This window comes from Dama dama, chromosome 5 (genome assembly GCF_033118175.1).
Source record: "Dama dama isolate Ldn47 chromosome 5, ASM3311817v1, whole genome shotgun sequence".
NCBI classification, from domain to species: Eukaryota; Metazoa; Chordata; class Mammalia; order Artiodactyla; family Cervidae; genus Dama; species Dama dama.
Window position 1 is genome coordinate 83,952,255 of NC_083685.1, and position 13,312 is coordinate 83,965,566.

General features: G+C 41.1%; 1 protein-coding gene across 5 annotated transcripts in view; it reads right to left on the reverse strand.

The window, feature by feature from the left end:
• The window catches only part of ACACA (acetyl-CoA carboxylase alpha), a 277,348-nt gene that overhangs the window by 184,309 nt on the left and 79,727 nt on the right, over positions 1–13,312 (reverse strand). For 4 of the 5 annotated variants that reach the window (XM_061142719.1, XM_061142724.1, XM_061142721.1 and 1 more), the window contains 2 exons: positions 4,900–5,032; positions 2,604–2,742 (listed from right to left, as the gene is read on the reverse strand). In XM_061142719.1, coding sequence (XP_060998702.1) covers positions 2,604–2,742; positions 4,900–5,032 — 272 coding nt within the window. Of the gene's footprint in view, positions 1–2,603; positions 2,743–4,899; positions 5,033–8,776; positions 9,500–13,312 lie in introns of those variants that run through there. The other variant, XM_061142722.1, reaches the window with a different exon arrangement.

A 13,312-nucleotide genomic window follows, 5' to 3' on the forward strand; every position in this document is an offset into this window, starting at 1 on the left:
GCCCCACGCGAACACTGACGCCAGCCTAGTGACAACCTGAAGTCACAGACCCAGCTATAGAAACTGTGAGATAATAAATGTCCACTGCTACTTTTTTTGGAGGGATACTTGCCATATGGTAATCCAGTATTTTATTTATTCTGTCCACTAGTAACTACTATTTGATAATATTTAAAATATTAATAGAACTTAATCTAAGAGAAGTTCAACTTACGTTATTATTTTACATTTCAGTACTGGATATTAAAATTATGATGGTCGAAATTTTATGTCATGATGTCGAAATTTATAGTGGATGTTTGACATTAGTTGTTAACATACAATTCAGTTTTTAGTGGAAAATGGTTTGGTTGCAAGAGAGAACATTTGGTTTACTTCAACTAACAGGAATATCTCTTAATGCTGGGATGGCCTCTTCATATTTCTTCTGCTGTTGGTTTTTGGCACAGTTATCTGTGATTGTATGAACGGAGCTGAGTGGAGAGGTGCTCATCATGCTTATTCCAAATAAGAGTATGTAACAAATGACTATAGGAATGAGGTGCAATTGCCCAATATTTTTGAGGTCAACAGGTTAAGTGTAAGGAAGTGCAGGCTTCTCACTAAGGTGGCTTCTTTCACTTAACTCTGATTAAGCGAAAGATTCAAGAATTAAAACCCACATATCACATGAAGCCAAACTGAGAGTTTAAAATCTTGCCAGTTATCACATCCTCCAGTATTACCTGCCACAAGCAGATCTTTCAAGTTGCTACCTGAATCATCCAATTATTTACACATATATGTTAAAGGTATCTAAATTTTAGATAAGATACACATTGAAATATTTACAGATGCAATAAATATTTGCTTTAGAAATTATGCTTGGAGGAGAGAGGAGGTTTAAATATAGCTGAAAGAAGTTGATTTTGGGTAACAGATAGATGAGAAGGAATTCATTATGCTCTTCCACATTTGAATTGTGAAAAAAAACCACTTCAATTAAAATGCAAATCTTTAATGTCCAATATACACGCAGACACAGAGACACACACACACATACCTAAAAAGATAAAGCTCATGCTTTTAAGGATAAAAAACAAGACCATCCTTGACAAACACTAGATCATGTCTTGTACTTTAACAAGCCATCTGCAGTTTCCAGATAACCCCTGTGTCACACCTTCAAATATTTGCATATATGTTCTGTCTGCCTATAACACCCTTGTCTTACCCCTAACTGCTTCACTAACTCTTACTCATTCTCAGGGAGATATAAGCACCTCCAGAAAGCTCTCTTACCTCTGTTAACTCCTCTTAACTCTTAACCCAAGAGCCGGGACCAGAGTTAAGATGTCTCATCTTTGTGTTCTCATAGCACCCTGTACATATTCCTATTACAGCACTTACCTCATTGTATTAAAATTATTTGTTTCCTAGAGCAAGATCACAGCTTATTAAACTGTGGGTCTCCATGCTCACTGAGTGAATGAATAGATGAATTAATAGGAGCACCAAATAGAAATAAGGAAAAAGAAATCATGCAAGGTAGCTTACATTTATTATAGACAATTTCTTCTTTACAACTATCCAGTGAAACGGACATGACTTTCCTTGTACAGATACAAGACTGCAGCTCAAAGATGCTGAAGGATCAATCTAAATGAATGAATAACATCTGCTTTCCAATCACTGGTGCCTTCTCTTTTTCTAAAGACAATATAATAACCCTTACTGCTTAGGAATAGTCTTAATATCATTGTCTCAATACAGAGAGTACATATAAAGACCAAAATGAGTTTTAAAAGACGACTCTTTAAAGACACAGGTTGGATGCCTGGTTCAGGAAGATACCACATGACACAGAGCGACTAAGTCCATGCGCCACTAAATCTGTGTACTCTAGAGACCGAGAACTACAGCTACGGCGCCTACACACCCTAGAGCCCATGCTCTACAGCAAGAGCAGCCATTGCAACGAGAAGCCCACACAGCACAGCACAGAGGAGCCCCAGCTTGCCACAACTAAAGAAAAGCCCATGCAGCAAGGAAATGACCCAGTGCAGCCAAAATGAATACATAAATGAAACTATTTTTTATTAAAGTATGAAGCAGAAGTACTAGCTACAATCTTTCAACTCTACCAACCAACAGTCTACAATAACCTACCACTCTCAGATGGAGGGCCATCTAAGCATGGAGAATATGCAGAAGAACCTACAGAGTAAAACTTACTTGGGTCCTAAGAGGTCTCTATACCCAGGAGGAGGGGGAAAAAGAATCTTAATACTGAAATTCCCTAAAATTCAATGTAGTTCATAAGGGAAATGGCACTTCCTTCCAATCCTTTCTACTTAAACATGCTATAAGAATGTGACCTAGTAAATAACACTGAAAACCCAAATCAACACTTTGGTTAAATTAACACCTATTTTTACTTAGAAAGAGGAGTTTATGTTGAGGCTATGTAGAGTACATCCTGGTCTGTGCCTATTATTGATACTTTTTAAAAGACAAGTCCTTGGGTTTGGGAATCCCCCAAGTTAACATCCTCTTCCTTAAAGGTTGTGCCAGTCATTGTTTTACGTTTGAGGATGATGCTTTCTTAATGTTTAATAACTTACCTGCATTGGCTTTCAGGTCTTCAGGTGTGACCATGACAACAAATCGGATTGCACGTTCATTTCGAAACATCTCATAAGACCACCGGCGGATGGACCTCATGCATTTCACAGCTGCAATGCCATTGTTGGCAATGAGAACCTGGCAGAGTTGGGGGATGGGAATTGCAAAGAAAAGTAGAAAAGGCAGGCAAAGATGGAGGAAAACAAGAAAAACATTTTTGTAAATCTTTCTCTGAAAAGCCAGAGTTTCAATTAGGAATCTGTATTGCTGGTCTAGGCAATTAAGAACCAACTCCTGCATGGTCAAGGGATATTTTAAGATGTTAGCAAAGCAAATACTTCAATGCTGTTGTTGTTGTTTAGTTGCTAAGTTGTGTACGACTCTTACAACCCCATGGACTGTAGCCCACAAGCCTCCATTGTCCATGGGATTTCCCAGGCAAGAAATATTGGGGTGAGTTGCCATTTCCCTCTCCAGGGGATCTTCCCAATCCAGGGATCAAACCTGTCTCTCCTGCAGTGCAGTGGATTCTTTACCACTGAGTCACCTGGAAAGTCCAAAATATGTGCCAGCTAAAACTTACTCCTTTCTTAGTTCATTTCCTGAAGGGGAAAGTCAGTTACTCAAATCTTCTAAGTTGAAAGAGACTCACCACTTAGAGGACAAACTTATAGTTGCCAGGGGGGAAGAGATAGTTGGGGAATTTGGGATGGACATGGACACACTGCCATATTTTAAACGGATAATCAACAAGGACCTACCCCACAGCACAGGGGCCTCTGCTCAATGTTCTGCGGCAGCCTGGACGGGAGGGGGGCTTGAGGGAGAACGGATACATGTATAAGCATGTCTGAGTCCCTTCCCTGTTCACCTGAAACTGTCAGAACAGGGTTAATTGGCTACACCCCGACACAAAATAAAAAGTTTGAAAAAATAAAGAAGACTACTTAAAAAAAAAAAATCTTGTGAGTCTGTGAATTATTCTACCATTCCTATTATTAGCGAAGAGAAGAAACAAACTTTAGGGGGAAGATGGATATCAAACAAAGCTGGGCAAAGTTTTTAACAGTGTAATGTCATGCACTATTCTCTGCTGAAATGAAATAAGGCACACTGCCCTGAACATGTATAAGAACCCCTACACCTCTCTCCAGAATGCTGACTCCAAATGCCTTAGAACTGTAGAGGAATTGCCCCGGAAAGAATAGTCACAAGAAAAAGAGTAAAGGATCAGTGACCCTGAGACTTCTCTGTTAAACAAATCTTTCACCTCCTCGAATGCAATCATGACCCTCAGGATAACAGAGGTGAGGAGACATGTAATCTATCCTCATTGGAAGACTAACGGGAGTACGCCGCTAAAGCAATAATTTTAGGATTGGGAATATAGGTCTGCACCCTTTAAACTTTTAATCTCTGTAAGCTACCGCAACCAAGTCAATCTCTCAGCTCTGACATGATGTGAACAAAAGTGACTCAGATTTGCTCACATTTCAAAATACTTATAATCACTTTAAGTATTTCATGTGGTATATACCCTCTAAATATCTCAAATTTCTGCTGGGATCCATGTTACAGTGTTATCAAACTTGTTTAAGCCTTCTGTTCTGAAACTCTCTCCACTCCCTTAGCTGTAAATCCCAATGCGATGACACTGATCTCATCACCACCCCACAAGCTAATCAATTTCTCATACCCTCTCAGATCAGTGTAGCCCAACTCTAGGAAAACCTTGAAGTCTTTCTAAAAGCAACTTATGGGCATCGCTTCACCTTCTTACTTAGTTATGATTAAATTATCAGTGGTAAATACATATTACAGAAAATAGTGAAGTTATTTAATCATTTAATTATTTAAGAAAGCTAGGGAGGCAGAAAGGATAATTCTACACAGTCTCAGAAATTCAATCCACATGTCAGTTTTAAGCAAATCTAGACTACAAATCACAGAGAAGGCAATGGCAACCCACTCCAGTACTCTTGCCTGGAAAATCCCATGGGCAGAGGAGCCTGGTGGGCTGCAGTCCGTGGGGTCGCTAAGAGTCAAACACGACTGAGCAACTTCACTTTCACTTTTCACTTTCATGCACTGGAGAAGGAAATGGCAATCCACTCCAGTGTACTTGCCTGGAGAATCCCAGGGATGGGGGAACCTGGTGGGCTGCCGTCTATGGGGTCGCCCAGAGTCGGACACGACTGAAGTGACTTAGCAGCAGCAGCAGCAGCAGCAGACTACAAATTGAGGCATTAAATCTCATGGACTTTTGAAAAAATAATTGAGCAGGTTGTAACTTACCTTCTCAATCACTTTATTCCCACCAAAACGAGTAACAAATTCTGCTGGAGAGGCCACAGTGAAATCTCGCTGTGAGTCCATTTTCTTCCGGTCTCGACCTTGCTTGACTAGGTGCAAGCCAGACATGCTGGATCTGTAAAAACAGAGAAATCACCAAAGTCTATAGATGAGATTTCTTCACATCATCTATCTCCCCTGGAGACCTGCTTTCCACTACCCAGACTTAAAAGTGTACTTCCTATTGCACCCTTGTGGAAACTACATGCTGGCAGACCACATGGTTTGTAAACAGAAGAGAGAAAAAGAAAATGACCATTGCTTGTGGAAATTTAAGGGGGAGGGTAAAAAGTGCTCCTGAATAATAAAAGGCAATATTAAGGTTTACCAAAAGACGCCATCACAGAGCGATAGGCAAAGAACAGACTAAAAGAGATGGCATAAATAATATTAATAAACTCAGAGAGACTGTTAAAACTAAAAAATAAACAGTTAGCCAGCCTGCTTCTGCATTATGATTCTGACACACAGAGGACCTTCACCTTTGTTATCTCTAGCTTCCATCTTTCTTACTAGCTATAATTCTACATTTTTAACTGCCTATGGCAGCCCACTCCAGTACTCTTGCCTGGAAAATCCCATGGATGGAGGAGCCTGGTAGGCTGCAGTCCATGGAGTCGCTACAAGCCAGACACGACTGAGAGACTTCACTTTCAAATGCTTTAGTTGGATATTCCATAGATGTTTTGAAATCAACAACTCCAAAAACAATTGGATTTATGATGCAGCATAAAAAAACAAATTTCATTGATCTTAAGATAACACACTTTTTTTTTAGCTTTTTAAAATCTCTGAAATTGCTATGTATCTTACAACTGATGGTGTGCTTTATTTAACTGGCAGAATTTCTTTTTCCCGTGGTACATACAATAATGGTGCCTCTAACAATTAATGGTGCTTTAAATTATATAGCACTGGAAACAGTGTAGGCCTACATTTAAATTTCAGATCTTCACCAAATAACCTTGCTAAGCTTCACTTTTTCTTTGATAAAATATGCATGGTACCAAAAAAAAAAAAAAATGCATGGTATTGGGACTTCCCAGGTGGTCCAGTGGGTTAAGAATCCGCCTGCCAAAGCAGGGGATACAGGTCAGACCCCTGGTCGGGGAACAAAGATCCCACATGACACGAGGCAACTAAGCTACAAGTGGTAACTACTGAGCCTGCACACTCTAGAGTCTATACTCTGCAACAAGAGAAGCTACTGCGATGAGAAGCCAGAACAGCCCCCACTTGCCGCAACTAGAGAAAATCTGCATGCAGCAACATGACCCAGTTCAGTTAAAAATAAACAAGAAGAAAGGAGTTGCAAAACATACATACACACAGACACACACACAGTCCCTAGAGATCAGCTTTCAGTTTCTTAGGGAGAAAAAGACGGAGGAGGTATAAGCCTAGGATAAGGAACTGTCTAAGAATAAGACAATAAGGGAAGCAAAGTGTTTATTGATAAAATTAAGGTGGTGAAGGGACCTATCATATGGTCTAATCAATAGTTTAGAGAGCAAAGGAATGTTCTGAGGGTCACTTATAATCAAAGAAGGGAAAAAAACAGAAATATATATTGCTTTTAATGATGGGATCCTTCATATAGCCATAATCAGAAGTTAGGCACCATGCTAAAAACAAGCTGATAAAGTGGAAAGATACGGAAGAACTCAAAATCTTTACTTCTCACCTACCTTTTCTCAGGAAGCTTTTATAGAATGTTGTCTTCCAAAAAGATAAAAGTAAGCCAAGAAAAAGAGAGACAAAGAATGCAAGAAATAGCACAGAAGAAAAGAGAAGGGAATTCTCTTAAGCTGACTGTTAAAACTGGAGGACAGACTGCTCCAGGAAGAACGTCCCCTTGAAAAAAATGGACAGATGGCCTACTGTACTTAACCACAGAAAAACAGAATAAAACTTTGTGTGTGTATGGATGTGTGAAATAAATATATATGTAAATATATGTGTGACCGAGGAAACCAGAATTGAAAGAGACACATGTACCCCAGTGTTCATCACAGTACTGTTTACAATAGCCAGGACATGGAAGCAACCTAAATGTCCATCAGCAGACGAATGGATAAGAAAGCTGTGGTACATATACACAATGGAATGTTACTCAGCCATTAAAAAGAATGCATTTGAATCAGTTCTAATGAGGTGGATGAAACTGGAGCCTATTATACAGAGTGAAGTAAGTCAGAAAGAAAAACACCAATACAGTATACTAACACATATATATGGAATTTACAAGGATGGCAATGATGACCCTATATGCGAGACAGCAAAAGAGACACAGATGTAAAGAACAGTCTTTTGGACTCTGTGGGAGAAGGCGAGGGTGGGATGATTTGAGAGAATAGCATTGAAACATGTATACTATCATATGTGAAATAGATCGCCAGTCCAGGTTCGATGCAAGACACAGGGTACTCCGGGCTGGTGCACTAGGATGACCCTGAGGGATGGGATGGGGAGGGAGGTGGGAGGGGGGTTCAGGATGGGGGACACATGTACACCCATGGCTGATTCATGTCAGTGTATGGCAAAAACCACTACAATATTATAAAGTAATTAGCCTCCAATTAAAACAGTGCTTGCTTCATCCTGTAACAGGTGGAATAAGCCAAGGAAAAAGGAAAAAAGGATGATTAAAGACAACCTTTGCCAAATTGGTATTTTTCATTGGTTTCTATATTTGCCAAGGTCTCTTCAATTTTCAGGTAATTTTTTTCTAAATAAAAACTCCAGAATGCAAAAATAAAACAAGTACACAAACACACATATGAGATACTAGAGAGACATTTAATGACTGCCATCAAGCAAATCATTCAGGCCTTTCATGTCGACCCTCTACTGGAAAGGGACAGACCTGCAAGAGGTCTGAAAGAAGGGACTTCCGTGGTGGCCCAGTGGTTAAGAACGCGCCTTCCAACGCACTGGATGCAGGTCCGGTGCCTGGTTGAGGAGCTGAGATACCACATGCCGCAGAGCATCTAAGCCTGCACACTGCAACTAGTGAGCCCCGGTCCTCCAGAGCCCTCGAGCCACAACTAGAGAGTCTGCGAGTTGCAACTGCTGACGTGGCTGCAACTACTGAACCCGCACACCGCAACTAGAGAGACCGTGCTCTAAACGGAGATCCCATGTGCTGCTACTAAGACCCAATGTGGTCAAATAAATAAATAAAAAAGAGAAGTCTGAAGAAGGCCAAGCAGGCCTGATTCACTTCCTCCTCAGGCTGAGTTCTAACAGCAGGAAGAAGAAAGATTCAAGGCAGGACATCTTGCCACCCTCAACGACTCCAGGCTGGCTGCCCACTCTCACACGACACCAGGACAACAGCAGAGGGCACCTTTCCTGGCCCCAGAGACACAGTCTTAAAAAGTTCTCTGCAAAACTACCTTTGACGGGATGCTACAAACTATCCAGGGTCGCTATTTTCCTTCAAAATAGATGAAACGACTTCACGCTTGAAAGTCCAGCCAAGCCCAGTGACCACACTTGGCACAGACTGAGATCCCTTAACCAGAGAGCAGCTTGCAGCAGGTCTGCACAAGGGTGCTTGTTTTCAACGTAGCTACAATGTCACACGTGGTCTCGGGTATCTTTGGTTCAAATTCTGAGTGTAAAATAAAGGTTCAGGAATTCAGGAGCACACATGAGATTTTTAATTCATTTCCTTAAGAAAAAAAAAAGTTTCCTACAGACCCATTAAAAAAAAATCATCAAATCAGATTGCCCATAAATTCCAGGGCTTAGCTGTCAACACCTTTACTGCTTTCTGAAGACACATATTGCCTAGACAGGGCCCTCTAATACTTACCTTTGAAGCATGTAATATCTCATCTCTTTATTCTCCTCCGCAGAACCCTCCATATCAAGATGACAGAGGAACAGAGGTTTTTCTCTTCGGCTGTCGGCCTTGTAACACAAGCCGGAGTTCGTCCTCCCACTGCAGGTGCTTAAAACCCAGGAGGACAAAAGAGACCGTGCCTTCTGCCTACTTCTTGGCCCTGCTTCAGTCAGAGCAGAGTATTCCTCATGGCCTCAAACCACAGTCTTATTGTCTACTTTGTCCCCAGTCTCCATACTTCCCCTCCTGTTTGCACCCTCCCCCCCATTACACTGGGCTCCCACACAGAATCAGCTGATTTCCCAAGGGGCCAGAGAGGAGAGGGGGAGAAATATAAAAGCGGGTATAACTCTAAAGTAGATCTCAGCAGCTTCTGCCTTAGCTGCAGCAAAAGTACTTTAACAACGCTCACTTTCTTCTGACGGTCACTAGAGAGAGGCTCCAGGCCCCTCCAGGCTGCCAGGAGCACGTGACAGGGAAGACTCAGGGCAAAAAAAGAAAACCAAACTTACGAGGACAACTACGCCAAGAAAATAATGGGGTCAGGAAATCCAGAGGGAGGAGGAAAGAACAGGTGATTTCTGAGACCCAATCACAACAAGTAAGACTGAGTTTCAGACTCCAAGATGGGGGGAGAGCAAGTCAAGAGGGAAAGCAAGCTGGTCGGAAGGATGAGACACGCCACCACTGAGGAACTTGGAATAAAGTGGGAGTCACAACTCTAATTTTTAGGCCAGAGTAGTGGTGTGTACGTACACACACACACACACACACACACACACACACACACACACACACACACCCCTTTTTTAAAAACAACAAAAAATCTAAGATTTTATTCACTAAAATTTGAAAATAAGACTGGAGCTGGCACAAACAGGATATAGAGAGGACGTGGATAAGAATCACAGAAACGTAAAGGGGACCAGACAAGTATTTTAGACACAGAAGTCTAACCCAGCGTTTAAGCAGGGAAGAAAAATCCTGCCTAAAAAGCCACATCTATTGTTATGCTCATTTGCCATAGAGGGACAACAAATCACTTAAATAAAGAAATGGTGACTGAAAGGGAAATGGTATCCTGTTCTAGCTTTTAATTAAGTAGATACTGAAAATACTGCTCCCTTGTCATCGCAGAAAAGATCATGATTTCCTGAGCCAAGTCCTCAGGAATGGTGTTAATTCACCAGAGTCACATCTAACCTGATTCAGGCACCACAGAAAAATTCCTTCTCACCAAAATGTTGAATACAAATGGTTAACTCTTATCTGATGTAACTATGCTGAGAATCTATTAACATTCCATGAAAACCCTTCAAAACAGAAGTACACAAATGATCTGGAACACAGATAAAAATCAAATAGAAGATAAATTATTAAGACAAACCTTTATGTTAGAACATTCAGGTGACCCAAGGTGAAAAGACTCAATCAGGCCACTTGCTCAATATGACCACTGGTCATAATTTAAAAAAAAAAAAAAAAGGAAGTCCTAGATTGGTTTCTGGACTCTGCATTACTCCTTTTATACTGTGCTAACATCTGATAAAGTCAATAAGTTTACTTTTTCCTGTAAAGACGCAGATGCAGAGGAATCCTCCTATCTTGATCTCTCTTCAGGATAACAAGTCTCAAAAAACAGAACACTGAAGCCTTTGGTTCAGAACAATTACAGTGACCACAGATGTAGAAGCAGCTTAATTTTTACACACATCTAAGTGTCTCCATATGCAGGCACTTTCCAGAACAGAATCACTCTCTGCCTTTGTTATGTTAAGTTCAACATTCAAAATGCAAAGCATGGCATATAGAAAAAAGCAGGCTATTTTGCTCTTGATTACATCAGAAAATATACTAAAGAGGCACTCTCAGGAATCAAGCGTGCTTCCCTTCACCAAAGGAATCTTTCTAAAACAGCCAAATGCTAACGGCACACCCAGCTCCAAAACAAAGCTAGTGTCTCCCATCTTTTACAGATGCCGCTCACCATCTTCCTGTAATGTGAGAATACAAGAAATAAAAGGCCATGTTCGTACCTCCAAATTCAAGGCACCCTCATTTTTAATCTAACATGAAAAGAGAGTGTCCAAGGTAGACACATACCTGGCACCAAATCCAACTAGAAGCCCACACTGACCCCAGCACTGAAGCATGCCAAGCACCAAGGATGACGTAGCAGTTTATCCGGCAGACAGTGATGCATTTAGCTGGCTCTGCTGCAAGGCAGTCTGAGTTATACTGCAGCACGCGCTGGGAGACAGTGTTTTTACAGTGGGGCTTTCCCAAGCAAAGAAATCTTGAATCAGGGATGTACCTCTTTGGAAAATCAGTCTGCTCTAAGGGACTTCCCTCCTGCTCCAGGGGCTGAGACTCTACACTCCCAATGCAGGGGGGGCCTGGGTTTGATCCCTGGTCAGGGAACTAGGAAATGGCAACCCACTCCAGTATTCTCACCTGGGAAATTCCACTGACAGAGGAGCCTGGTGGGCTACAGTTCAGGTGGTCGCAGAGTCTGACACGACTGAGCACACACACACACACAGGGTACTAGATCTCACACGCCACAGCTAAGAGTTCGAATGCTGCAACCAAAGAGCCCGGCAATGCAGATGGAAGACCACACATACCACAACTAAGATGGCAAAGCCAGATAGATGAATATTGAAAAAACAAGAAGACTAACTGGCCATATATATGTATAAAGATTTAGCTGTGGAACTTCCCTGGTGGTCTAGTGGTTAGCATCCATCTTGCAAGGCAGAGGACTCAGGGTCGATCCCTGGTTAGGGGACTAAGATCCACAAGCCACAAAGCAACTAAGCTCACTCGCTGCAACTACTGAGCCCGCACTCCAGAGCCCCCGTGCCACAACTAGAGAGTCCAAGTATCACAACCACTGATACCCACGTGCCCTGGAACCCACACGTGCAACGAGAGAGTCCGTAAGCCATAATGAAAGACCCCAAATGACGCAACAAAGATCCTGTGTGCGACAACTAAGACCCGATGCAGCCAAATAAACAAATAAAATAAAAGATTTAGCGGTGGACTCTAAGTTCTGTTTCACTGATCTATATGCCTCTCCCTGTAGCAATGCCACAAAGCCTTGATAACTACGGCTTTATAGTAGGTTTCTGAAATCGAGTAGTGTAAGTCTTCCAATTTTTGCTCTCCTCTTCCATTAACTGTTTTGTCTATTCCAGGTCCTTTGGGTTTCCATGTAAATTTTAAGACAAATTTGTCAAAGTCTAGAAAGAAAAAAAGAGCCTGCTGGGATTTTGCCTGAACTGTGAGTTTATAGATCAGTTTAGGGGAAAATCATCATTTTGACAATACTGAGTTTTCCAATCCCCAAACATGAACTGCCTCTTCATTTACAGGCAGACCTCAGAGATACTGCGAATTTGGTTCCAGACCACCACAATAAAGTGAATACTGCAATAAAGATAGTCACAATAATTTTTTGGTTTCCCAGTGCATAGAAAAAGTATGTTTACTCCATACTGTAGTCATTAAGTATGCAATAATAGTATCATGTCCACAGAAAAAATGTACATACCTTAATTTTTAAAAAATTTATTGCTAAAAATTGCTAATCATCATCTGACAACGCAGGGTTGCCACAAACCTTCACATTGTAAAACGAAATTATCTACATAGCACAATAAAATGAGCAGAATTTAAAAAAGGTATATGTATACTCAGACTTCAATTGGGCTTCCCAGGTGGCTCAGGGGTAAAGAATTCACCTGCCAAGCAGGAGACATAGGTTCAGTCCCTGGGCTGGAAAGATCCCCTGGAGAAGGAAATGGCAACTCACTCCATGGGAAATCCCACGGACAGAGAAGCCTGGCGGGCTACAGTCCATGGGGCTGAGAAAGGATCGGATGCGACTTAGTCACTCAACAGCAGTAGCAGCAGACTTTAATTTCTCTCAGCAATGTAACATAATTTTAAGGTACAAGTCTTATGCTTTTTTGTTAAATTGATTCCTAAGTATTTTATTCTTTTTGATGCCATTCTGAATAAAATTATTTCAGTTTATTTCTTTTTGCTTGCTCATTGCTAGCTAGTACATAGAAATGCAACTAATTTTTCTATATGGATCTTACACCTATTTAAAAATTCTTAACTTTATTGAGATAGAATTCACATACCATATATTTCAGCCATTTAAGGTGTATGATTCAATGGTTTTTATTATGGTCACAGAGTTGTGAACCATCATCAGAGTCCATTTCACAACATTTTCATCACCCTCAAGAGAAGCCCTGTACGCAGCATCAGTCAGTCCCTATTTCCCTCAAACCACTCCCCAGTCCTAAGCAATGACTAATCTACTTTCCGTCTTTATACATTTGCCTATTCTGGATATATAAATGGGATGATATCATGTATGGCTTCTCTCACTTAGCATAATGCTTTCATGTTGTAACATGTATCCATACATCATTTCACTTTATAGAAATAATTTTCCACTGGGTGGACATACCACATTTTGTTTAT